The sequence below is a fragment of the Equus przewalskii genome, chromosome 10 (assembly GCF_037783145.1).
Source record: "Equus przewalskii isolate Varuska chromosome 10, EquPr2, whole genome shotgun sequence".
In the NCBI taxonomy this organism is placed as follows: domain Eukaryota; kingdom Metazoa; phylum Chordata; class Mammalia; order Perissodactyla; family Equidae; genus Equus; species Equus przewalskii.
Genome location: NC_091840.1, coordinates 42314466 through 42340424, shown reverse-complemented (window position 1 = coordinate 42340424; position 25959 = coordinate 42314466). Strand labels below are relative to the sequence as shown.

At 53.8% G+C, this 25959-nt stretch overlaps 2 protein-coding genes across 23 annotated transcripts in view; both read right to left on the bottom strand.

The window, feature by feature from the left end:
* FOXN1 (forkhead box N1) overlaps positions 1-3927 on the bottom strand; it is a 28247-nt gene extending 24320 nt beyond the window's left edge. For 3 of the 11 annotated variants that reach the window (XM_070562666.1, XM_070562676.1, XM_070562671.1), the window contains exon 1: positions 3549-3788. The gene's annotated coding sequence lies outside the window, so the exon portion shown is untranslated. Of the gene's footprint in view, positions 1-3548 lie in introns of all 11 variants that reach the window. The other 8 variants (XM_070562669.1, XM_070562680.1, XM_070562681.1 and 5 more) reach the window with 7 other exon arrangements.
* Positions 3928-5714: 1787 nt separating this feature from the next.
* SLC13A2 (solute carrier family 13 member 2) overlaps positions 5715-25959 on the bottom strand; it is an 84037-nt gene continuing 63792 nt past the window's right edge. For 4 of the 12 annotated variants that reach the window (XM_070562656.1, XM_070562657.1, XM_070562662.1 and 1 more), the window contains 11 exons: positions 20001-20129; positions 19097-19233; positions 18783-18988; positions 18051-18231; positions 17827-17949; positions 15882-16100; positions 15550-15638; positions 15143-15264; positions 13825-13986; positions 13076-13213; positions 11877-12587 (listed from right to left, as the gene is read on the bottom strand). In XM_070562656.1, coding sequence (XP_070418757.1) covers positions 12417-12587; positions 13076-13213; positions 13825-13986; positions 15143-15264; positions 15550-15638; positions 15882-16100; positions 17827-17949; positions 18051-18231; positions 18783-18988; positions 19097-19233; positions 20001-20129 — 1677 coding nt within the window. In that variant the 3' untranslated portion in view covers positions 11877-12416. Of the gene's footprint in view, positions 7381-11876; positions 12588-13075; positions 13214-13824; positions 13987-15142; positions 15265-15549; positions 15639-15881; positions 16101-17826; positions 17950-18050; positions 18232-18782; positions 18989-19096; positions 19251-20000; positions 20130-23892; positions 24005-25959 lie in introns of those variants that run through there. The other 8 variants (XM_070562658.1, XM_070562659.1, XM_070562661.1 and 5 more) reach the window with 6 other exon arrangements.

Sequence of the window (25959 nt, the reverse complement as noted above, 5' to 3'; positions counted from 1 at the left end):
GGCTCTCAACTCAAGCTCCCTGAGAGATCACGATTCAGCTAATTCTCTCCTCGGCCCCATTAATCTGAGCTGACTAAGCAAGAGCCACAGGCGGGGTAGAGAGCCAGGGATGCTCACAATGGCAGTCATTCCTAAACAACCCACAGGCCTCCTTGCTTCAGCTTCTGTGCAGCTCTCTGCTTAGGGCCTGGCCATGCCTAATTGCACTGCTTATGCTCCCAAGCCCCTGAGAAAGGTTGCCACTGCCTCCTTTTCGGGCCCTCTGAGCATGTGTCTCTATCTCTCCTGCACCTGTCCCCACCTGCAGTGTAGAGAGGTCTATCTGGACATCAGACCTCGACTTGTCTTGTTGCTCTTAAACTCATTTTTACTGTCTTGCCAGCATGCAGCCTTTAAGGCCCAGATAGGATCAGGAAGCTGAGGACCTCTCTAAGGATGATCCTATTCAATCCATTTTGTGGCTAGTGGCATGGCTCTGGCCTTTTCCTGAACACTGGGAGAATGTGGAGGACATACTAGGACCTGGCAGGGACGATGATGAGTGGTGTTAGGCTCCAAGGCTGATCTCTGACATATGGAGAGATCCATCCTCGGGAGGTGGGGATGGTGCGGGATGGGAGGATGGGGTTAGGGATGAAGATGGAGGTAGAGCTGCGGAGATGAGGTAGAGAGAGAAGAGACGGATGAAGTTGTGGACATGGAGGTGAAATTGAGGATGGAAATGGGGAGTCAGATAGGAAGAGGGCTGGGGTGGGCTTGGAGATGGGGATGGAGATAGGGTTGGGCTGTGAAAGGAGACAGGGATGGAGCGGAGGGGTTAGGGATGGCGTGGAGGTTGAGGTTGGGGATGGGCACAGAGATGGAGGAAGGGACAAAGGATAGGAATGGGTAAGGTGGAAAGACCAAAATTATTCAGGGACCTTTGACTGATGTTTCTGAGATGCACTCTCTGAGAGGTCATCTTGTCATTTCTCTACCCCTGGGCCTGTTGCCAGCCCAACCACACCCATCCCAGATCAGTTGTTGCCTCTCCACTCAGAAAACCACCTCCTGTGGTCACATAGTCCAGTCAAACTCAATTTAAAATGCTGGAAAATCTCCCTGAAGTCTAATGTCAATCTCTCCTGCTACAGAAGCCCATCTCGGCTTGCTGAGCTCTCCCATGCAGGCCTCGGCAGGGATGGTGGGCTGTGATTGGGAAGAAAAGAGGGGAAGGCACACCTGTGAGACCTCTGTCCCCTGCATCCCTCTGTTATGAAGGAAGAAGGAGAGGTGGGCAGAAGTGGCTCCCAGCAGCCCCTCCTCACTAGAGTATGGAGCTGGAGAGACTAACTGAGGGGAAGTGGGCGTGGGGCCTTCTTTCTGTCCCTTCCTGTACACAAGCTCCCAGGAGATGTCAATATGACTTAGAAATAGCCTCTGGCTATGTGCCTGAGCCCCGTGCAGGCAGTCGGGGTTCTGCTGGTCCATGAAGACTCAATCTGGGAGGAGAGAGGTTAGACATCAGGAAGCACTTCTTGGCTGGGAAGGATGGAGAGCCCATGGGAAGTGTTGCCTTCTTAGACGGCAGATGGCTCTCCTTGGGGCTCTCCGTTGGGGCTAAAGGATTTCCTTGAGACCCAGGGGGGCACATGACAGCTTCCCAGAAGGCACATGTCACGGTGGGCTTCCTCCTTGTCTTTAAGAGTCCCAAGCTTTCTCCCCTCTCACAATGAAAGACGAAGGCTGTTTGTTGGGGGCCATGTGGGATCAGTGCATGGATGAGACAAAGATGGGGAGTAGGGAGGAGTCTGGAACCCCCTAAGCTTTCTTTCGCCTTCCCAGGAGCAGAATCAAGAGTATTCTGGGGCTCCCTGAGCCCCTGGGAAATAAAGTCCTCTGAGAACTCCCTGGCATTCCTGGGAGAACAGGTTCCTGGTCCTGGGAGGTGAGTGAGGCGCCGAGCCTGGGGGGGCAGCGTGCCTCGGCAGGCCCTGGAGCCGGGAGCTGAGCTCGGCAGAGGCAGCAGGGCGGGGCTGGGCGGGGAGCTGGGAGGACATGCGCCTCTCCCCGTGGCACCTTCGTCCCTGAGGATCCTGAGCCTCCCCGGGACCCAGCCCGACCCTGGCCCCCCTGGCCCAACACAGAAGAGAGGGGCCATGGCAGGAGGTGCTGCCCCCCATCAGTTGAGATGCTCTTACACTGCCTGCATCCTGGGGGTCAGGGAATGACCAAGGTAGTAAAAGCACTGCACCGGAGCCAGGCCCGAGGGGTACCGGACTGGAGTGCAATGCCACCCTCCCCACCTCGCCCTCCAGTCAGCCCAGAGGAACTGGGTTTTATCACTGGGGCACAGGGTCGGCTATGTGGCAAGCAGAGCTGGACCTGCAGCAGGAGAGACTTCTGACTCCAGGAAGGACTTCGTGACCGTGAGGGAACTGAAGAAGTTTCCTCCTTCTGGATTAGGGAATTGAGAAGCGAGTAGCCCTGTCTGGTGCAGGAAATGACCGGCATAGAGGCTCCTCAAGAAGATGGGTCCTCTCTACCTGGGTCCTTTCCCGCTGACCAGCTGTGCCTGGCCACAATGCACACACAAACATACCCCCCACACCTGTGGGTGCCCAGGGACGAGGCAGACACGCCCACTTGTTAGAGTCTATTCTTAATCTAACTTGCTTCTTTGGACATTTAGGGAGGGCCTGGGGGACTCCACGGGGAATGCCAGAGCCCTACCTGATCAAGTAGGGGGTGGGGAGGAGCTGTGGGAGCCAGAGGGGGCTCCCCGCTGCTTCAACCATTTCCCTAAGGGCCTTCACTCCCCACACCCCCAAGTCTAGACTTCAAGGGTCTGAGTGTTCCCTGTATATCCCAGATCGTTTGGTTTCAGGGGTCTTGAGGAAGAGAGATGTTCCTAGACCTCTGGAGGATTCTGCCTTGAGCTCAGCATCAGTACTGTCCGCAGCACCTGTTTGCCACCTGTCTGCCTCTCCACCAGGTGCACCATCTTCTTCCTGCAACCCAGGCCTCCTCGCAGGCTCTAGGCAACTAGACCCTGGCTCAGGCTGCCCAGAGACGTTGAGCGATTCCTTGATCAACACACAGCCTTGGCACCACCCAGCCCCTAGAGCTGGGCTCTCCCCTTTCCACCCAGGAAAGCCACCTAGCTGGAAATCTGCCTCCCTGTCTTTCAGCTCTCGTTTTCCAGTTCAAGCACTTCTCAGTCCTCGTTTTCCCCCAGCGCAGGGTGGCTAAGCCCTCCTTCAACACACAGAGACATGTACACAAAATCCAACAAACACCAGACTGAAAAGCCAGGCTACAACAAGAATGATTGAAATTAGACAACCCAGAACAGGAAGAAGACGGAGGAGCATGGAGGAGGGGGTCCTCCTTGGCCTCCAGGCACTCACCCCACTTCCTGAGTCTCCCTTGAGCTGCAATGAGATGATGGGGAGCACCCCGGTGCTCCCACTCACTCCCATGGCCCATTAAAAAGGCAAGCCCCCTCCCCACGCCCTGGCCCGGCCCTGCTGGCCTCCACGGCTGACTTAGGCCGGGTCTCCTCTTACCTGCTCAGTGAAGCAGGTCGGCGTGGGGGCCTGGGTCTGGGGGGCCAGGAGCTCCGTCCGTCTGTCAGTCCGTCAGCTCGGCTATCCTGGGTCTGTGCTGACATCAGGTGAGAGGAGGCAGCTGCTGGGTGAGCCAATAATTATGATATCAGCTTCCCCTTGCCCTGAGGGGCTGCTGCCAAAACGGGGAGAAGAGCAAGGTGACTAAGAAGCTAGTTTGCTCCTTGGCTCTCGTTTGACAGGTACCGGCTCCTGTGCCCGCCCCAGCCGCGCCCCGGTCCCCCGAACCCCTCCCTCCTCCTGGGCCAGCCCAGGCCCCCATCTCTGCCGGTGGATACAGCCTGTGGCCTGCAGAGGAGGAGCTGATCCCGTAGCTCCCATCTGCACCCCAAAATGGGATGTCAGCCCCCACAGGTGGAACACAGGCCAGTTGGGGTATGCACACGCGTGTCACAAGAGCCAGGCCACCACATGTGTGTTCATAGAGCTGGTGAGGGGCTTCTGGGGAGCAGCTCTGGGTGGTGGCCCAGGTTTCTCTCAGGTCCGGTGTGGACAGGCAGTAGTTGTGACCCCTCAAGGGCCAGGCACAAGCACAGATTTGCTCAGAACTCTCTGTCTGAAGGTCCTTCTGACACCTTCAAGGTCTCTCCTCATGTGTGGGTGTGTGCACCCATAGGAACATGTGTCTGTGGGCATATGAGTCTCTCCACATGTCTGCACATTTGTCTCCTGGGTTGGTTTGCATCTGTATCTGTCTTCCCCCATGTCAATGTTCCTGTATCCAGGCCTGTGTCCATGTCCTCTTGCGTGTCATCTGTGTGTTTATACCCTCGTGTCTGTACATATGTCTGTGCTCTGGGTCAGCAATTCTGTCCTGTGTGTGTATATCTGTGTGTCTGTGCAGGTTGGAGATGGGGGCCCCCTGGCTCTCTGTCATGATCCCATAGCAACTATTTATGGTCTGGAGGATGGAAACAGAAATCCATGTGGTTGTGGCCCTGGTCCTGGTCCCTCAGAGTCCACATTGAGAGCGGAGTGCCTGGTGAGCCCTGGAAATTGGCCCCCACTGATCCTACCTGGATTCAGATCTGGGGCCTGCCTGGCTCCCTGACAGCGCTTTTGCCCCAGAACCTGCCCCCAGGGCCATCTCACTGCTTCCTTTTACATCTTCTTTGCCCCACCCCTGTCTCCTGTCCCTGATCATTCACTGCACCCGACCCCTACCCCTTGTCTTGGCCTCTAAGGCCACTTGTGTCCCTTCCTGGAGCCAAAGGCTCCAGGGACCCAGTGGCAGATCTGCTGCCCAGCAAGGCCTGGGATTTGGCTTCTGGCTTGAGGGTATGGACGTGTCAGCTCCTCCCCGCTTACTCTATCTCATTTCAAGGAGGGAGGTAATATCAGCCTTGGCTGGGAGATGGTAGTGGTCATCTGGCATCAGTGTAGAGGAGATTAAAACATTTGGAGACTTCTTGGTCTAAGCAGGGAATATCCATTTTGAAAAAGAAAGTGTTGAGGCAGGTAACAATGAACCCATCTGTGAGTGATGGTTAGCTGTGTCATCTTCCATACTTACCACTCCGAGCCTCAGTTTCCTCATCTGTGAACAAGGGAATAATATTATTCACCCATAAAGTTGTTGTGAGGATTAAATAAGATTATGTTTAAAGTTCCTAGCACAATCCCTGGTATATAGTACACACTCAGTAAACACGTGCCCCCTTTCTCTTCACCAAGCCCAGTAGTGCTGGGTGAGAAGTGAGGATGTGCTGGCTTGTCCACTTGGATACAGGAATTGTGTTCTGGGGCTACAACAGGGCCCCTGAGTCAATCCACTCTTTTCTCTAGGCCTCACGCTAGCAATCAAAGCCCTGCTTCCTTAACCTAACAAGCAATGGAGTTTCACAGTGAAAGGGCAGCTGTCAGGACTTTCTAGTGTGTTTGCTAATTGCTCTTATCAGATGTATACAGGGCTAATTGTTATTTCTAGACTCACAGCTATTTCCATATAGATACTCCAGGCACAGGGAACCATGAGAGTTGTAATTTGGAGGCTGCTATCATTGCTATCAATCAACATTATTCTGAAGGCCCTAACCAGTGCAATAAGATAAGAAAAATAAATAAGGGACATAAACATGAGAAGAAAAGAGGCAAAATCTTCAAGAATTACAAATGACATGACTGTTTACTTAGGAAATTTAAGAGAATCAACTGAAAAACTATTAGAACCAATGAGAGAATTCAGTAAGCTAGTAGAATATATGTTAAGTATAGAAAAATCCAAACCATTTCTACACAACTAAAACAACCAATTGGAAAATACAGAGACAAAAGATCCAATTCACAATAGAAACAACATTACAAAATACCCAGGAATAAACTTAATAAGAAATTTACATGAAGAAAACAATGGAACTTTACTGACAGACTTCAAAATCAGGCCTGAATAAATATAAAAGCCTATCATGTTCCTGAATTGGAAAGTTCAATAGAATACTGTAAAGATGTCAGTTCTACCCTAAATAATCTATACACTGAATGTAATTCAAATAAAAAGTCTAATTCCTTCCCCTACCAACGTGACAAGTTGATTCTAAAGTTTGAGGAAAAGTAAATATATGAGAATAGCTTAGAACTTTTTTCAAAAGAAGACTAATAGGAGGAGCTTGCCTTGCCAGGTTTCAAAATGTTCAATAAGGCTTCTGCAATGAAAACAGTGTGGTTTTGGTGCAAATGAACACAAAAATTTATTGAAGGTAATTGAGTCCAGAATAAACTTGGGTATTTGTGAGAACTGAGTATATATAATAAGGTTTTTTTTGTTTCTTCTTCTCCTTCTTCTCCTCCTCCTCCCCAAAGGCCCCTGGTACATAGTTGTATATTCTAGTTGTAGGTCCTTCTGGTTGTGCTACGTGGGACGCAGCCTCAGCATGGCTTGATGAGCAGTGCCAGGTCCGCACCCAGGATCTGAACCGGTGAAACACTGGGCCACTGAAGCAGAGCATGCAAACTTAACCACTCGGCCACGGGGCTGGCCCCTAATAACATGTTTTAAAGCAACAGGAAAGTGTAAACAATTCAATAAACGGACTTGGGATAATGGGCTTTCCATTGGAAAGAAATAAAGTTAAATTCTACTTCATGCTATATATAAAGAAATCCAGATGGATTAAAGATCTAATATAAAATGAAAATCATACAAATAGAAAAAATATAGGAAGCATTTTTATAATTATGGAATGGACAAAGCCTTCTTAAAGCATGATATCAAATCCAGAAGCCATAAAGGAATATGTTACTTGACTAAGTAAAAATTAAATATTTCATTAGATCAAAGTATACCATAAACAAAGTTAAAAGACAAAAAACAGCCTGGAAAAAGTGTTGCAACATATATAACAGACAAAGGGTGAATATCCATAATATATAAAGAGCTCCTCTAAATAAATAAGAAGAAAGACAATCTCACAGAAAAATGGGCAAAGGACATAATAAATAAGCAATTCACAGATAAAATACAAATGGCCAATAAACAAGTGAAAAGATTTTCAACTTCATTAAAAATCAAGGAAATGAAAAGGATTTCAGGAGCCAAGGGTCCCAGGGCAGCTCTGAGGGGATGACAGGAGAGATTGTGGTTTTCGCCTTCCCACAGTGAGACTCTGCTTCTGATGGGTGAGATGAACTTCTTTCTCTTTTGAGATAGGACCTACCTCTGCCCCAGGAATGGGTGCGGGCTCTAGCTCCCTCTTTCCTTTGGGACGCACTACTTCCTCATTGTGTGCAGTCTGGGAGTGGAAGCAGGAGCCTTGGGAATTCCAGAGACCTTAGACTGAAAGAAGATTTGTGGGGTCAGTCTCCTCATTTTCTGCCCCCAGACAGGACCATCTTCTCTTCTCTCATCACATCGGCCCCTCAGAGCTCTCTCCCGGACCGTGACAGTCTATCCTGGTGTCTAGCCTCAACTCTGGCTGCTTCAGTGTTGGCTCTGCTTTCCTTGGGAAGGACTTCTCTCTGGAGGTTTGGTCCCATACTCCAGCACCCTGATTTCAGGACCTGCACAGGTGGCTGAGCTGAACGGGCTGTGGCTGAGTATTCAAACAGATCGGGGCCAGGGGAATCTCTGTCTCTCTGGAGACTGGCAGTCAGAGCTGGTTCACCATCTGCTGCTGAGCTCTGCCCAGCGCTGGGCTGCACTAAGCCAGTAGCAGTCCTGACTGGGGATGGAAATCCTTGGGGCCAATGTCTGCCATGCTCCAGTCTAGGGTAAGACTCTGGTGACCCCAGGGAGAAGGAAAAGCATTGTTCACACTCTTGGGAGCCCCAGTGTGGTGGATGAGGGGACCTCTCCCTGCACCAACATCAGGACTGGCCATCTTCCGTCCACTTCTGCTCGTGTAAGCTAGACTTGTCTTCCCAACGTCGGTTCCCAAGACTGAGACTACCACTTCCAGGCCTTCCAAGTCTCCCTCCATTGGCATGGAAGACATTGAAGAACATCTGCCAAGGAACTGGGCCCAAGCATAGCTGCACTGAGGCCCTGAGGCCCAATGACCGTATGTCAAAGAAGGGTTTGAGAGGTCTAGGGTTAATCAGGATGGGCTTCCTGGGGGAGAACAGGCAGCTCCTTGGCTGTGGATGAGGGAGGAGAACCGGCCAGAGCTGTGGAGGGTGTGTGGTGGCGGCCCCAGGTTGGGAGGTCTAAGCCTGTTCTGGTTGGCTGGCTCTCTGGGAAATCCAGGGAGTTTCCAAGCCGAGAGCTTGGTGGGGGGGGTCTGGTGGGGAGGGACACAGCTAGAGTCCTGCTGGGTGGGGAGGGCAGGCTTCTCCCGTCTTCCCTAATCCCTCCTGCTACAGGAAGCACGGCTGTGGAGGTGGGGAGGGGCAATGACGGGTGTGTGTGTGTGTGTGTGTGTGTTCACTGGCATCAGTGTCTGTGTAAGTCCCCAGGTACCTGTGTGTGAGTATTCACATTTCTGTTCTCATGCTCACATGTGCCACGGTGGGTGTGCATTAATTCTGTGGAGCTATAATGTGATGCTGGGTCTGGATCTGGGATCCAGAATCTGTGTCTCGGTGTGTGTGAGCATCTGTGTACTTGTGACAACACTAAGGTCTGACACCATGTGCACGGGTATCCGTGTTTATGTGGGTCTGAGTAACTGTGTGTGTACAAATGTCTGCGAGTCTGTGTGTGCGTGTGTTTCTGTGAATGACTGGGGGTCTTAAGGGCTCTGAGTGCCTGTGAGTGACTTTGCACACATGAGTGTCTGTGTGTGTGTCACTGTGTACGCAGGTGTCTGTGTCTGTGCATGTGTCTATGAGTCGTTCTGTGTGTACACAGGAACCGTGGCTCTGTGTTTACATGTCTGTGGATCTCCCTTCCTTAAGAGCAACTCTGCTGAATTCCTGTCACCACCTTTCCCATCAAGCAGTTCCATCTCCTCTGCCCCTCCTCCCTGTGCCCTCCTCCCCTGTCCTCTCCGTGAGGTTGAGGGCTCACCCTTTGGAGGCTCTCAGACTCCCTGGCCCCAGTAAAACCTCATGGCTCTGTTGATCATGACTAATGGTGCCCAGACTAGGGTGGAGGCTGTAGGGGGCACCCTCTCCAGGCTGGCACCCACCAGAACCTCCTCCACCCCATTCCTCCCCCACCCCTCACCCTGCACCCCCTCCACACAGCTCACCCCTCCCTCTTCAGGAAGCAGCCTCCTTCTGAGACTTTGGGGAGACAGGGAAGTCATGGCCTGAGCCCCCAGGGGGCCTACTCTGGGCTCGAGGACCCTGACTTCTAGAGCTGCCCTTGACCTAAGGCCCAAGTCAAGGTGAACCCAGAGAGTGGGATCGACAGCCCTGCTCCCACCTTCTCCATTTCCCTAACAAGTGCCCCTTGTCCACCCTGCCAGGTTTCTCTTTGAAAAATTTGACTTGGGGGCTCTTCCCTGGGCCCTCTGGCTGCCACAGTTGCCTCTGGGGCTGCTGCTGGTCAGAAGGAGTGGGGAGGCAAACAGGGCCACTCCCAGGCCGCCCTCCCAGGAAGACAGCAGTAGGGGAAAACAGTAGGAGTTGGCTCAGAAATCTGGGCCTATCTCTGAGCCTAAGGTGACACTGGCCCAGAGAGGTCAAGATGTTGTCTCAAGGTCACATAGCACTCCGCTCACAGTAGTCTGGAAAGGGGCTTCGAGGGCAGCATGTCCAACTTCCCTCCAGGAGCAAAAACCTCCTTATGCTTCTGATACATTCATTCATACAATTGTCACTGTGCCGGGCCCTGTGCTAGGGACTGGGGACACAGCTGCATCAGGCAGACTGTGCTCTAGTTGGTTCTGGCCTCACTGATCTTCTCTAGCAATGGGGAGCAAACTACCAGAGAAGTTCTTGAGTCCCAGCAGCACACATTCAGCTGGTAGGACACCCAGAGGCTCCCGCTGTCTTCCTGGGAGCCATGGGCGAAGGTGTGTGGGTGTCTGGGCAGGGAGGGCACAGACCCCAGTCCCAGCAGTGCCCCATCCACCTGCCTGGGGCTGGAGTGTGAGTGCAGGAGGGCCTGGGGGCCTGGGCTGCCTGCACAAGCCAGCCCAGGGACAGGCCCTTTCTCCCAAAGCTGGCCCAGGCCGTGCAGCTTTATTGGCCAGCTAATGATGGTGATTAGGACAAGTGCCACCTGCCTCCTGTCAGCCCTCCCACCTGCTGAGGAAGACGGTTTCTGAGCACCTGGGGGAGGCCTGTCCCCTGAGCTCTGCCAGGGCACCCACCACAGCTGACCCCTCAACCCTCAGGCCAGATTTTGTCCACCTCCTCCCCTGAGGAGGCAAGGCCAGCCCAGTGCTCATCCCCTGCGACTGCTGTGTGACTTCAGCCCACACCTGGCCATCTCTGAGCAGGACTGAGGGGGAAGTGGGGAAGTATGAAGAGGAGCTGAGAACAGTGGGTAGGGGCATGTGCCCCCTGAGAAGCACCCCTCTCCCCTGACGTCCCAAGCCAGGGCTGGACTGGGAACTCAACCAGGGTCCAGAAGAAAGCAGTAGCAGAGGGCCCTCCTTGCAGATGGGGCTGAGGCTGCTCTTTAGGAACCCACTGCATTGTGGGTAAGCCAGTGGGGGAGTCCCACCATGTGGGGCCAGCCCACTCCCAATGGGGGGCGGGTGTGGCCTGAGGCCTTGGGGGGTCCTCATATGGATCTGGGTGGGAGCCATGATTTATGACTGTGCTTCATGAGTGAGGAATGCCAGCCTGGGGGACTGGGGTGGGGGCGGAACCACCGGCCTGACACTCCTCACTCTGCTGGGTGTCTGGCATGTCCTGTCAGGATCCCCTATCCCCTGGGGACAGCCATGTTCTCCCCCATGTGGCAGTCTCATCCCATCTATGTCTCCCCCTGCCCCCCTTCCCTCACCCCTCCAGCTCTGGGAGTACTGAGTGAAGGCGCAGCCCAGGGGGAATCCAGAATTCAATCCTTTCTGGTTTTCTCTCTTCACAACTCAGCCCCGTTTTTACTGGGCATGAGGGTGATTGTAAATATCTCTTTTTTTTTATCCCACTGCAGCAGGAGGAAACTGGATGAATCTCTTGGAAATTGCCATCTAGGTGAACTCAAGACTTACACGCCACTGTTCACAACGAGAGAGATCTAGGATTGATACAAAGATGAACTTCCAGCCTAGAAGGGATGTTGAGCTCCCAGAATGGATGATGGGTGTGGTATCGTCCTTCCCCACCCTCATCTTGCCATAAATGAAGATTCTGGAGTTCACGAGGGCAGGGAGACAGAGGAGGGATGGAGGTGAGGTGGGGAGGCAGGACAATCCAGAGTGTTGTCTGGTCCTGGACTCTGAAGGCCATGCCAATTTTGAACGTGTTCCTGGGAGTCTCACTTGCACTCTTCTTGCTGCAGGCTGCCATTTTGGGTGAGGGTCCATCTTTCTGGGGCCCTGCAAGGGTCAGCCTGCCTCCCCTGGTCTGGTGGGACTGGTTTTTCCAGCTGGAGGAAGGGTCGGCAGGAGCTGGCAGGGGCAGAGGGTTTTATGTAAATGCCCAGGGAGTGCTCTGGGAACGGGAGGCCGGTTTTCCTGAAGACACGCAGGGACTGGCAGCTCCCAATTAGCCGGGCCGGGTGATGTCAGCGCTGCTTTCCCGGGTGGCTGCGCCCACTCCGATTGGTCTTGGCAAGGGTTCCTAGCCATTACCTTCTCCCTTGGGTGGGAGTGGTGCCAAGGGGGCCACCATACAGGACAGAGGCCAAGTCCCCTCCCACTGTGCTCCCCAACCTGGGGCCTGAACCCTGTTGTGGACCAGCCCTGGAAAGTGCCATGAAAATCCATCGCAGACTGTACTGAAAAAGACTTTAATGTGGCTAATATTGGAACCCTCCCCCAACCCAGAGAGGCTGAGGAGACCTCAGTATGCTGGGCTGGTCCCAGAGGCTGTTACCATGGCAACTGCTGGTAGGCCCTGCTCCCCAGGCCACCTCAATCCTGAGTTTCAATAAATACAGTGCAAAGGGGTCTGGTCACCCACCAAGTGGGGGAGATAAAGACCCGCGGTGCCAGAGAGGGCCTGTTGTATTGTCTGTGAGCTCACGCAAGTGCACTGTCAAGCATACACGCCTAGGATCATGTGCATGACACACGCTCCCTCTCAGACATCCTCACATGACATACCATCCTCACATATGCACATATATATGTACACACACACACACACATTTTTCTCAGACACACCGGATTGAGCACACACACACCTTCCTTACAGACACACATGAGGTCATGTATACATGTGGCTTTCTCACAATGTTTGGCTTGGAGCCTGGGTGTCCCCTCCTGGCTTCTGAGGTGGGTCTTCCTAGTCTTGGCCAGATTATGCCCTGGTCTAGGGGGTAGGTGTGGTGATGTTCTCCGGGCTGACCCTGCAGGAGGCCGTGGTGTTGGAGTGGGCCCAGGAGGGGAAGGTATACAGGTTGAAGATGGGGAAGCTCCAGCTGTTGATGGCCAGCGTGATAACCAGCACCCCGATGATGTTGAGCAGGAAACCTGCCCTGGCCTGGTGTGAGGAAAGGCAGTTTGGGTGAGCAGGTGCTGAGCTGGGCCGGGACCCATCCCTTAGGTGTTTAGGAGATCTCTCGCTAGCAAAACTCTCCCTAGGAAGTCTTCCCTTGTGTCTAACCTGCAGCACTAGGCAATGCCCCTGCCCTTGCTTTACTCCCAGTGCTAACAGAGAAAAGGGAAACTCCTCATGAGCTTCCGGGGCCCTGGGTCTTGTTCTCTCTGAGTCCATCTCCCTGGGTGCGAGTGCCTGGCAACTTAGAGCCTTCCCAAAATTTCTCACCCCTCTTCTCCCTCTCACATGGCCCAGGACTGGCAGGACCTGAAGATGCTCCAACTGGGCGTCATGTCCCTACTTCCCCTGCTGTTCCCCACCCCGACAGGGTCCACTCTCAACTCTGAGAATCTCAGTGGCTTTAAGCTACTTTGTGTCCACCAAGATGGGAAGACAGAGGAGGGAGTGCTGAGGGCCCCCCTGCCACTCACCATGTCAGTCACTTTGAGGCCTCCGAAAGAGAAGACAATGGCGTTGGGCGGGGTGGCCACAGGCAGCATGAAGGCCAGGGAGGTGGCCAGAGTGCAGGGGATCATGACATAGAGAGGGTGGACACAGATGGCCTGAGCCTGGGTGGGGAGACAGAGGGGTAGAGCTGACCTCAGTCCCCATCCCAGAGGGGAAGTCGTGGCCTCCAAGCCCCTTCTCTGAGGGACAACCTCTGCAATACACACTCTGGCTGTGAACCCACCACTTCTGCCAGAAAGGCACTGGGCGACCTGGGAAGGGCCCCTTGACCTCTCTGGAGGGGATGAGTGTGTGGCTCTGCCCTTTGGGGCGTGGTGAGGGGAGGGGCCCATAAAACGGATCTCAAAGGGGCTCTGGGGTGTCATCAAAGGCTGCGGGAATGCGCCTGGGGTGGAAGGGGCTGGGGACGCTCCCGGGAGCAATTTCACCCCATCACCTCAGGAATGACCAGAACAGGGACTGGTCTGGGGTGGGGGGTGAGCCCCATCAGGATACTCAAGGGATGATGTCACCAGGGATAGGGTGAGTCAGGGGCCAAAGGGCCTTGGGGCCCATGGGGGCTGAAAAGCCTGGGGAAGGGTGAAAGCTCAGGGGTCCACTCCTGGAAACAAGAGGAGGTGCAGACAGGTCACCGTGACCTGCAGGCGGGACCCCTGGGTGGGGGTGGATAGGAGGGCTGCCTGGGGGAGATATGTCTGCAGGGCCAGCTCACCATGGAGGCCAGGATGGGTAGGAAGAGTGTGTTGGTGGCCACATTGCTGGTGCACTCAGTGAAGGTGGCAACCAGGAGGCAGAGGATGAAGGCAATGGCAGGAGGTGGCACGTTCTGCAGTGGAGTCAGCTTGTTTCCCAGCCACTGTGACAGGCCCGATTGCTGTGGGAGGAGGAGGGTGGTGTTGAGAGGCTGGGCTGCCTGGGTCGGTCCCCTGCTGAGGCTCTGGGAGGGTCCTGCTCCTTCCCAGACCTCTCTAGAGTCTTCAGAGCCAAGGCAGCTTGAGAGGGAAGATAAGACTCAGCTTGAACCAAGAGGTCCCCTCTCTTCCTCTTGAAGGACAGTTGGGTGTGGGGAGAAGGGTCAAGTGAGAAGCTAGGAGAGGGGGCCAAAGGACCTTCTTGAGAAACCTGGGGCTTGGTGGGAGTAAAGATCTTTGACCCCATTTACTCCTGCTCTCCCGACCTCTCTTGGGAGGTTCCTGGCCAACCTTATCCCTCTCCCTGGCCCCTCCAGCCCAGCAGGCTGAGGCAGATGGGACCTCGCTCTTGGCAAGGGGTGGGGTCAGGGTAGAGGCTGGGAAGAGGCAGACAGGAGGATGGTGACAGTCCACAGGGTCAGAAGAGCGCCAAGGTCTTGCCCTGCCCACGTCTGTGATGCCAGACGGTGAGCCTGAGGGAGCTGCGACTTTATCTCATAAAGTACTGCCCACCCAGCACCCAGCACAGTACTTGACACAGTCGGTGAACACTTGATGGATGAACCAACCTTGGACCCAAGAGGCCCTAGCACCAATCCCTGACCCAAGAAGTTGCCTCCTATCTGTGCAGTGAATGAGCTTAGCAGAACACTGACGCCGAGGGGTGCAGGTTCAGGGATTCCCCTGTTGGATGGAGGCTCTGTGGAGTCTCCCAGCGCCTGGCTGCGTGTGATGATGGCGCCCCCTTGTGGCCACAGCAGGTAGACTGTGTCAACCCAACGCCAGCTACTCGCAGGGGCTAAAGCTATTGCGTTCTCCGGCTCGGGGTGAGGGGGTGGAGAGGGGTAGGGTGGTTGGTCCCTGAGAATAGTCCCTGCCCAACAGAGAAGGCTGCCTTCCCTTTGGCTTTGAGAACCCGACTGCGGAGACGTCCCTGTGGTTTGTGTTTCCTTCCCCTCCCTCACACGAGGCTCTACTCTAGCTGCTGCAAAGGCTCTACTCACCAGGGGGCGCCCAATTGGGGAGCAGGTCTCCCCTGTGTGGGACAGAAGAAGGGCCCCTCTTTCCTTGCCTCGGGGTCTCCCTCAAACAGGCTGGGGAGGGGTGGGGTTCTCTCACCTCACTGCCCTTGGCCAGGGCATAGCCACCTCCCAGCAGAAACACGACATTCCAGGGCAACTTCTCATGTACTGTCTTCCAGTCGAGGATGGCAGGAGGGGCCTTCAGCCTCCCCGGTTCTCCTACTCCCCAAGCAGAAGAGGATGAGTCACCAAGAGCCAACAGGCTTTCCCTCCCCTCCACTTGGCGCTTCTCTGCATGGGTCCCTATCAGAGCTTGATGCATGTGGGAGCCGGACCTTCATTCTGCAACATCCTGACTTTGTCCCTGAGTCCCTGTGCCCTTGGTAAGTCACCCCAACCTCTCTGGGCTTTGTCTACTCCTGCCAAGTGTGGTTGAAGGTACATTCTGTGCTGGGAGGCAGGGGCTGCCTAGGGGCCCTTCCCTGCCCCAGTCCAGGTACTTACTTGGATCCTGAGTCAGCCCTGGGATCTTGGAAGGCACGATGAACAGAACTATGCCGATGAAGATGGCCACTGTCCCATCAGACACCATGCTGTGGGCAAGGCGGGGGAGATGAGGGGGGTGGGGAGGGCAGGCTTAGTGGCTCAAGGCTGCTCAGGGTCACAGAGTGGAGGGTGGTGGAGAGGAGCCCTTCCCACAGATGGACCAACCCCCACTCCTGGCAAGTTCCCCTACCCCCAGTGTAACCTGTTCTGCTCCGGGGGCTCTGCTCCCTTCCCTCCTCCCTCAGCCCACTGAGCCCCAGAAGTATTCCCCCTCTCCCCAGAATGCTCACCTTTCCCCATGTTCGTTGGAAAAAGCCAGGTTGCCCCAGCCAAGAAAAAAGCCCGGCTCCCGGGTGAACCAGAGAATCACCAAGGTGAGAAAGAGCACGGTGATAGCCTTTTCTGCAAAGGTCATGGGGCCCAGCAGCCTGTGTTCCAGTTGGATGACGCGGTAGGCTGCCCGCTCTTTCTCCCCCTCCTGACTCCCAATGCCAAAGTTCTTCCGGAAGCTGCAGGCAGAGAGGCGGGGGCAGCTACTGAGGGCCCGCACCAGGCAGGGGAGCGAGGGGCTCTGAGTGGCTGTGATGGAAAGACTGAAGCCTGTGGAGGCCACCTCAAGGTTGCTACAGTGGGATCTCCTAAGATCCTGGAAGAAGGGCGGAAGACTCTCGGAGGTTATGGCTCTTATTTAGCAGAGGTAAGGCTGGGGCTGGAGGGCCAAGTTTCCCCATGCTCGGCCCTGCTGCACCTGCCCCATTGGCCCCTTGTGGCTCCAGGGCTTCCCTTGTGCTGAGTCCTTCCTTGTCCAGAGTGAGGACCTAGAGGCCCAGACCCCATGCCTCCTCTGTCCCTGACTCCAACAGTCTTTCAGGAAACCCTTCCCCTCCCTCTCCTCCCCGTTTCTGGGCATCCCTACCCACATCGTCCTCAGAGGCACAAGAGTCTGCAGCCCACTTCTGTGTGCCACTTGCTTAACTCGTGTTGACTTTTAACTTTGCACTTAGGCAAATCTCAATTCCCCTGCTGGACTGTGAGTTCCTCAAGGACAAGGACCATGCTTCACACATCTTTGAATCCCCTGTGGTGCCTGGCACTGTGCTGATCTCTTTGACTACCACCTTGCCTTGTACCAGCCCTCAACCTCAATCCAGCCTCCTTGCACCCACCCAAGCGATTTTCCCAAAGTACAGCAACAATGCTTAAAAACTTTCAATAGCTCCCCACTGTCTGGACAGGAAGGGCCACTAACAAATCATACCGTAATACCCCTCATATCACCACTCTAATCCTGTACTCATAGCAGACATCACTAATCAATCCCAGACTCAGTTCTAACTGAGCCCTATCTCACGTGATCTTCAACTTTGACCTGTAGTGACTACCAATAATCCAGGGTTGCAAGTAAGAATAAAACCTATTTACTACTCTTGGCCTCAAGGACAAGGTCCAAACTCTTTATGCGGCACCCAAGATCCTCCATAATCTTCCCCTGCCTACTTCTCCAACTTCATTTCCTGATACTCCTTTTTGCTCTTTATGCTTCAACCACGCAGGACTAGAGTTCCCCCAAATACATGTTTTTTCTTGCCCCTGTGCCTTTGTACAAGCTGTTCCTGGAATGCCTTTACCCAACTCTCTACCTGGCTGACTTCTAGATCCACAAGATTCAGTTCAGGCATCATCTCCTCCAGGGCCCTTCTGGAATCTCCACTCTCCTGGGCCATGCTCACAGTAGCTGGGCTTCCGTCTCTCATGGCCGCCACCATATCATCACCCGTCAGATGGTGAGCTCCAAGGATAGGGACTATGCCTAGTGTCTTGTAGTATTCTCAGTACCTAGCCAGGCACACAGTAGGAGCACAACAAATGCTTTTGTAACTGACGATGCTCAGCATGTGCTCCTTAAGCCTTTACCAAAGGACTGTGGAGCATTATGGAGTAGGACCTGGCCTGGGCATCAGGAGACCTGGCTTTCAATCGCAGCACTGACAAATCTAGTTGTATACCACTCTTCAAGCCTCAGTTTGCTCATCTGCTAAATGGGGTAATACTCTCCATCTAATAATTCCCTCAGATGGGGGGGCCAAGTGTACAGAGGGGCCTTAGGAGGGAGAGCCCTTCTCCGTGGGATGGTGAGTATATCCTTTTCTGCCATGGCTACCTGGGTACCCAACTGGAAGCTCTCAGAGGATAAGGGCAGGCACCTGGGTTTCTCTCACCTACTCCACCACTTACTTGAACCCCAGGAACAAGATCTGCAGCCACAGCCAGGCAAGCACCAGCAAGATGACCATGGTGGGGAAGGCAAAGCTGAACCAGGAGACGAAGTTCACCACATTGGGGTTTTTGGGGAAGAGCCTGAAGGGAGATGAGGGCTGCCGCATGACATGGCCCCGCCTCTACCCTGCCCCATTTGCCCCCCATTGAGAGTGCAGGCTCCCCACCCCTCAGACACTCACGTGTTCATCTGGCCTTGCAGCACCAGGTTGGGGGCGGTGCCAGTCAGTGTGGCGATGCCCCCGATGCTGGCCGCATAGCAGACGCACAGGCTCAGGCCCTGGGTAAAGCGGACCTGCTCCTGGTTCTGCTTTGCCCTGGGCTCTGAAGGAGCAGGCGGGACTGGGTGGACCTGCCCGTTATCTGGGAACAAGGGAGAGTTCAGGCGGGGGTGTGTGCAGGGCCAGCTCCAGGGAGCTTGGCTGGAGCTCCACGGCCTCTGGGGCACCTTGTCAGTGAGCAGCCTAGACTTAGGGTTGGGGGAGGGCAGAAGCTGCCACCAGATCTACAAGGGCCAGCACTCCCGGAGTCTCAGGCTGGGATGACTCTCAGGCTGGGATGACTCTCAAATACCATGTGGCTCAGCTTCTCTCTTGAGAGAGAGAAACTGAGGCACAGAGAAGGGGAGAAGTTTATCTAAACCACACAGGAAGAATGGAACCTGGACCCCTGATGGCCACCCAGGCTCTAGCTCTCCGCTTGCCAAGACCCAGCATCTTGGTTTGCCCAGGACTGAGAATCCCAGCACGTGGGACTGAAAGTCCCGGGCAAATCAGGACAAGTTGGTCACCGCACTTCTTGCCTCCCTCTTCTCTCCCTAGAGGCTCCAAGATGACCACCCCTGTTATGGATGTCACCTCAGACTCTCCCCAAGAGCAGAGAGGTTGGGGCAGGGTCCACCTCATCTTTCTCACCAAGCGTGGTCTCTTCCTTCTGGGAACCTGATTCCTGGAGTTCAAAGGTGGGGTTTTCACTGCCCTCCTCAATGTCCTTGCCCCTGGGAACACTGTACAGCTCCTCCAGGACGGCGTGCGCGATGGGCACCATCATGGCTGAGGAAGCCGTGTTGCTGATCCACATGGACAGGAAGGCGGTGACCAACATGAAGCCCAGCATCAGCCTAGGGATGAACAGATGCACACACTGGTGTTCCAGCATCCCTTCAGGGACTGGATGCCCAGAACGCCACCCACCCCTGGTTTTCCAGTCCTGGTTTGTGGGAACTCACAGGGCAGGCCGCACCCCAACGATGAGGAGCACTTGAAGGGCGATGCGTTTGTGCAGGTTCCAGTGCTCCACGGCGATGGCCATCAGCAGCCCCCCAAAGAACAGGATATTGGTGTCCCTAAGGTACTCGATGGAGACCTGGTGGGCAGGGACAGCTGAGAGGCAGGAGGGGGTCTCCCACTATGCCCTTGGGCTTATGGCATGCAGTCACTGACATTCCCACAGAGATTGGTCTGCTGGGGTCTTGGAACCAAATGGAAATGTTCTGGGGATTATCAGTCATTTAATGTTAACCAGGTTCCTCTCTTCCTCCAAACTCATTCTTTCTCCCTTCAAGAATGACGGGGAGATAATCTAGCCTCATTCCACTGGTGTTTCAAGCCATCAACTGGGAGGTAGATAATTTAATGCTGTTCCTAGAAACTAGAGTGATGGTTCTCAAAGTGTAAACCCTGGGCCAGCATCACCGCCAACCTGGAATCTAGAAATGAAATGCATAGGCCCTGCCCCAGATCTGCTGAAACTCTGGGGTGGGGCCCAGTAATCTGTGTGTTAACCAGCCCTGCAGGTGACCCTGTTGCAGCTCAGGTTTTGGACTGGAAGGCTATGAGCTCTTCAGCTGGCTTTCAAAGTCCCTTTTCCTGAGTCACTAGGCCTCTCTACCTCCCTGGCCTAAGCTTAATCACTCCCACTTTGAATTAACTCTCGACATTAACCACGCACTCAGCATTTCTAGAGTGCTCTCCTCTCTTGTCTTCTAGCTGACTCCTCCCTCAGTGCTCTCTGATCTGCCAAGAACAGGGAGGGACCCCTGCCTACGATGCGGCTTCCTCCGTCACCAGTATCCTAGGGCAGACCCCCACCATCCCCGGGAGCCCTTCCTCCTGTGGATGGGGGAGGTTTACCTCGGAGGCATCCATTATGCCCATCATGGGGTACAGGATGATGGGGAAGAGGGCGGTGACAGCCAGGGGCAGAGCCTCGGTGCACCAGTAGAGCGCCATGAGGATGATGGCGTAGGCACAGTAGGCTTCCTGCAGATGGAAGGGAGTGGCAGAGCTGTTGGAGGGGGCAGGCCTGTGTCCCAGAGTCATGTCACCTCCTGCCCCCAGAGAAAACAGGCCATTTGTAACAGTGTGGGGAGAACCTGTGAAACCCACAGCCAATGACTCCAGAGCCCGAGGTCCCATTTCAAAATGGAAATAAAAACGAAGCAAGGCACTCATCACCTTGTCTTTGAACGTGGGGAGCCTAGACATTATAATCCAGCCACATGAGAGGCTAGAGAGTCTGGAATAGGGTATTAGGCCCCACCCAGACCAAGGGACCTGTAGGGAGCCCAGGTGAGGATCCTCACATGAGATGGGGGCTCATCTAGATGAGACTGGCAATGTAGACCCCTACCTGGCACCCTGGCCTTCCCTGGCTTCATCAGAGCCTGTAAGAATATATTTCTTTCTATGATGATTCAATTAGTGTTTGTTCTCTCTGCTAGAAGATGAGATCCATGAAGACAGAGTCAGTTTTGTGGCATCTGGATCCTTGGAGCTCAGGACCCAGCAGGCTTCAGAGGAAATCTTTCCTGAATGAATCACTGGAAAGTTTCGGCAATGGCAGAGGGTCTCCTTTCTAGCAGTCCTGCCCTGATCACTGCATTGCACAATTCCAGGCACCATTCACACTTGTAATGTGTGTCAAAGGTTCCTCCATCCCTGTGTTGTGCAGGGAATTGTGGGGCAAACCCTGAGTCTTGGGAGTCTTTGGGTACCAAAGGTCCTCCTTTCTCTCAGGAGGCCCCCGAGTCTAGAAAGGCCTGACCTCAGGCCTGGGAGGGGAACTGGAGCAGAAATGGAAGTCAGACAGCCAGCCCCAGACATCAGGGGCCCACCCTTCTTGACACAGTCTCTCGGAAGGGCTGGGGAGGGAGGGCGAGGGAATCATTAGCCAGAAGGAAGCCTCCAGGGGAGATGGTGCCCTCATCTGAGGCTCCTCAGGGGCACCTGCTCACTCTTTGTTTGCCAAAGGAAGGGACAGCCTACTGGGACAACAGGGTTGGGGGCCCCTCCTCTCTTGCCTGTCTCGACTGCCCTGCCCCTCTTATTTTCTCCACTTGGTACAAGCTTAGCTCACCCTTTAGTACCTCATGTCCTTAAGTACCCTGAAGCTTGGGGAAGGTCCCTGGAGGTGGCCTGGAGGAAGAGGAAGCTGCTGGGCAACTCTTAAGAGCTGGATATTTTCATGTCTCTTGTTGGATGAAACTCAAACAGCTGTTAAGGTGGGTGTGGTGGTCTCAAGTTATGGATGAGCTTGGGGGGGGGGGCGGTGAGTGGCTTGCTCCAGGTCATAGAACTAGGGAAGGGCAGAGCCAGGATGGAACCCAGGCAAGATGTTTGGATTGGTGTTCAAGAGCATTCCCTCTGTCATCGAGGTAAATGGCGCCCCTGGAGTGGTACAGCACACAGCCTGCACAGCCCCGCTGCAGAGCCCAATCTGTCTGATGCTAGGTTCACTTTCCATGAAACCTCCACCACCCCTCCTCACCCTGGACAGGAACTCATGGGCCCCAGGGGTGGGGCCACCTTGACCCTCGACCAGAGACCCACCCCTTCTCCTCCCACAGCAGGAGACCAATTCTGCTGAAGCTGCTGTTTCCTCAACCACTTCCTCACCTGCAATGATCGCATGGGCCAGTTACTCACCCGCCCCTGGGGCTAAGGGCAGGCCAGCCCCTCTGGACCCTGGTGACCCCCCATCCCGCCCACCCAGAATTCTCTGACCAGAGACAAGGAGGGGGGCTGGGGCGATGGGTCACTCTGCTGATTCAAGAAGAAAACTCTGCTAACAACAGCAGAAGTACCCTGAGGACTACCTCTGCCAGGCATCGTGCTCCACGCCTTCAGATGCCTTTGAGCGGCATTTGGTTGCACTGTGGGGTAAAGACTATTGTTCCCATTTCACAGACAAGGAAACAAAGACATAAGTTAAGTAATAAATGTGTCAATGTCACACAAATAGCAAGTGAAGAAGCTAGCCCATCTGGTTCTGAACCCCTACTTTCACTTTCTACCCTGAGCTTGATCCCTTGCACTTGCGGGGTGTCCTCCAGCCTCAAGCTCGCTGTGACCGGTGGGGTGTCTGGGGATGAGCCGGGGCTCTGTATCCAAACAGAACTATCTTCCCTGGAACCTGCCACTTCCTGTTGCCTGGCTCCGGGCAAGTGCCTTCACATCTGAGACCCCATTTCTACACTCCAGGGGGACCCGTGAACAGTCATATGTGCCCCGTGAGCTCCAATGTGTTCACTCCCTACTCCTTTACAGCTACTCTGCGTCCCTTTCCATGTCTGTCTGTCTGTCTGTCTCTGGATTCAAAAGGTAAAACTGGTTTCAAAGTTCCTCCGAGAAGCCTTCCTTGGCCCTGGTGGCCCTGGCCCTGTGTCCCCACCCCACCTTCTGGGCAGCCTGTCCAGCTGTAGCCTAACTCACTGACCTGCTCTTCCTGGTTCATGGGGTGCTTAACTGGGGCATAGAATTCCAGGGATCCATGAAGTCAGATGGGAAAACGATTTCATCTTTTCACTAACATCTAACTAAGGTTATGAACACAGGCAACAAAACCATACTCCTGTTGACAGTACTGTTGGGGATTTTGTCACAGATGTTTGATTGTGCCTGTCAGCTATCAGACGCCTGCACAGACCAGTTGTCACAGTTATCTCAAAATATATCTTGAAATATTGTCTACACACATGACTATTTTGACACGATGGTAGTTATTATATCAACACTAGATCTTATTTAATGCATTCATGGAGAAGAACCTATGTTTCTGAATTGTGATTTATTTTTTCACATTTTTATAACTGTATTTCAAAATAATTGGTTTCCTTTATAATCTTATGCGTTTTATTTTGTGCATCTCAAGGCAATGTTCTGAGAAGCGTCCATAGTCTTCACCAGATAGCCCAAGGCATTCATGGCTCAGAAGTGGGTTAAAATCCCTGCATTAGGACAAAGGGAAAGAAAATATTTATCTAGCACCAACTACTGTGGCTTCCCTGAGGCAATCACTTTGGGAATTTTCTAAACTCCCAGGCCCAATTCCGGGTGGAGTGAGTCTCTATGGACCCAGAAGGCGGATGTGAGCCAGAGTGGAGAATTTACAGTGGCCAGGCAGAGTGGGTGGGCATTTTGCACACATTCTCTCTCATTTCATCCTCCCCTCTCCCTGAGGCAGAAGTTGTCATCACTCCCATCCAGGAGTGAGGACCGTGACTTTGGGAGGTCTAGCACCGCCTTGTTGACATTTGTTGGTTGAAGCTTAGTGGGCGTGGGTTTGAGGTTGGGGAGCTGTTTGGGTTCGGAGGGGCCTCCCCGGGTCAGGTGCCAGGCCCTGGGGCACCCCCTCAGGGTAGAGTCCTGGGGATCCCTTTTCCTTGGCTCCACAGTCTGTCCCATTCCGAGGTTAGTATCTCCAGTTTTAGAAGTGGGACCTCGGGGATCAGCCCTGTTCATCAGACAGTCATTCAACAAATACCCTCTTCGCTCCAGATCTCTGGTCCTGCTGGTTCTAGGCCTCATTTTACTTTTCCCATAAATGCCTCCCATTTACTTCTCTCCAGCTCTGGGCCACTGGCCTGATCCAAGCCCCAGCATCTGGGACCAAGACTCCTGCAAGAGCCTCCTTAGTCACCTCCCAGCTTCCTCTCTTGCCCCTGAAATCTCTTCTTGCTGTAGCCAGTGAGATCTCGGGGCAGAAATCTGTTTAATCCACCCTCCCCAACATACACACACTCACCTCCAAGCAACTCAGATCCCTTCAGGCTCTCCCACGGCTCTTAGGAAGAGTGCGGGGCTGGTCTGTGCCTCTCTTCCCTGCTCCCTCTGCTGCAGCCACACTGGCCCTCTTCCAGTTCCTCAGATACTCCGCCCTCTCTGAAGCCACAGGGGCTTTGCACACAATTTCCTCTCTCCTTTCCCACATTGCCCAGTTAATGTCTACTCATTCTTTTATTTTTATTTTTATTTATTTATTTTTTTGAGGAAGACTGGCCCTGAGCTAACATCCATGCCCATCTTCCTCTACTTTATATGTGGGACGCCTACCACAGCATGGCTTGCCAAGTGGTGCCATGTCCGCACCCGGGATCCGAACTGGCGAACCCCAGGCCACCGGAGCGGAACGTGTGCACTTAACCGCTCCGCCACTGGGCCGGCCCCTGTCTACTCATTCTTGAGATCTCAACTCAAAGATTCCTTTTTCAGGGAAGTGTCTGTGGCTTCCAGGCTGGGGTATATTCCCCATTTTTGATACTCTAAGCCCCTGTATCTCTTCTGCATAGCACTCATCACAGTCTGTAATTAAACATTTAGTTTCATGAATTTCTTGATGAATATCAATCTTTGTCGTCAGACTCTCCAGGGAGCAGGGTCTGAGTCTGCTTCTGTGCCCCCAGCAGGGTGCCTGGTACCTATACAGAGTTGACACTGTGAACGAATGAGTGAATAAATGCTAGGCACTAGGGATACAGACATGAGTCTGGCCCAGCTCTGGCCCTCAGGGAATCTGAGTGCCCCGTGTGGGCTGGCCTATAAGGCCGTGGGTGGGTGGGCAGCCCTGCAAAGCCAACAGCAGACCGAAGAGATAAACCCTCAGAGGGCTTCCAAACCCCAAAACTGGCAACTTGCTTCTTTTGTAATGGGAAACACAGGTCAGAGTTCAGAAAACCTGAGCATCCAGGCCCAGTTTTATTGCTATGTGTCCTTGGGCAAGTTACTTAACCTCTCTCAGCTTTGTTTTTTTTGTTGGTAAACAACATTGAGCATTTCGTGCTGTACACGCTGTTATCTCCTTCATGCAGTTTCCTTATCTACAAAAGGGAATAAGAGAGATACCCACCCTGCTGGGTTATTCTAAGGATGAAGGATGTGAATATGTAGGTATAAGCTGTAAAGGACTGCAGATGACAGTGAGCAGATGGCAGAGTTGGCACTGGGAGACCAATGTGCTCCTGCGCTGCTGGGGGACCAGGGTGATGCATGAGGCACAAGTGGAGATGAAGGTGCCAGGGAATCAGGGCAGACTCTGGACCCTGGGTGTGGGCAAGGTGTGGGACCTGTGGGCATCACGGCCTTTGCCCATGCACAGCCTGTGGCTATTGGGCAGCAGCAAATATGCCCACAGTCTCAGAGGTGTCACAACTTATTCCTCCTGGTGACTGAAGGTTAACCCAGGGGTGGGGATGGATTGGTACATACTGGGCCACACCCGCTGCCCCTCTGCCCCTCGCAAGTAGAGATGCTTCTGGCAGTGAGCACTCCTGGGTCTTGAGAGTGAGGCGAGGCACCAGGTGGCAGCCTGGCAAGCACCATTGCAAAGGAGACACCAGAGAGTGGGATCCCAGAGGAGAAGGGGGCTCTTCCCTGAGCCCCCCGGCATCTAGGCTGAGGAAGGCTTCCAGAGAGGGGATGCTGAGCGGGTGCTGAAGGATGAATAGGAGTTCAGTGGGTGAGCAAAAGGTGCCGGGGTAAGGGAGTAAGCACAGAGGGAACAGAATGAGGCAGAAAAGATCAAGATGCATTCTTGGAGGGGTATGATGCTTGGAAAATGCCTTGTCTGCCCTGAGAGGGATCTAGGACTTTATCCAGGAGACAGGGGTACAAAGGGGAGGCCCTTGAAAGGTTTTAAGCAGAGGATAACATGGTCAGATTACACTGATGCTACCATATGTGATTTAAAAGAATATGTACATAAGGGTTTGTATATACTTAGGAAAATCTCTGATTCAGGGATTCCTACCTTTTTTTGTACTAGGATTCCCTTGATGAAGACTTCCAACTCCTTCTTAGAATAATGTTTTTTAAA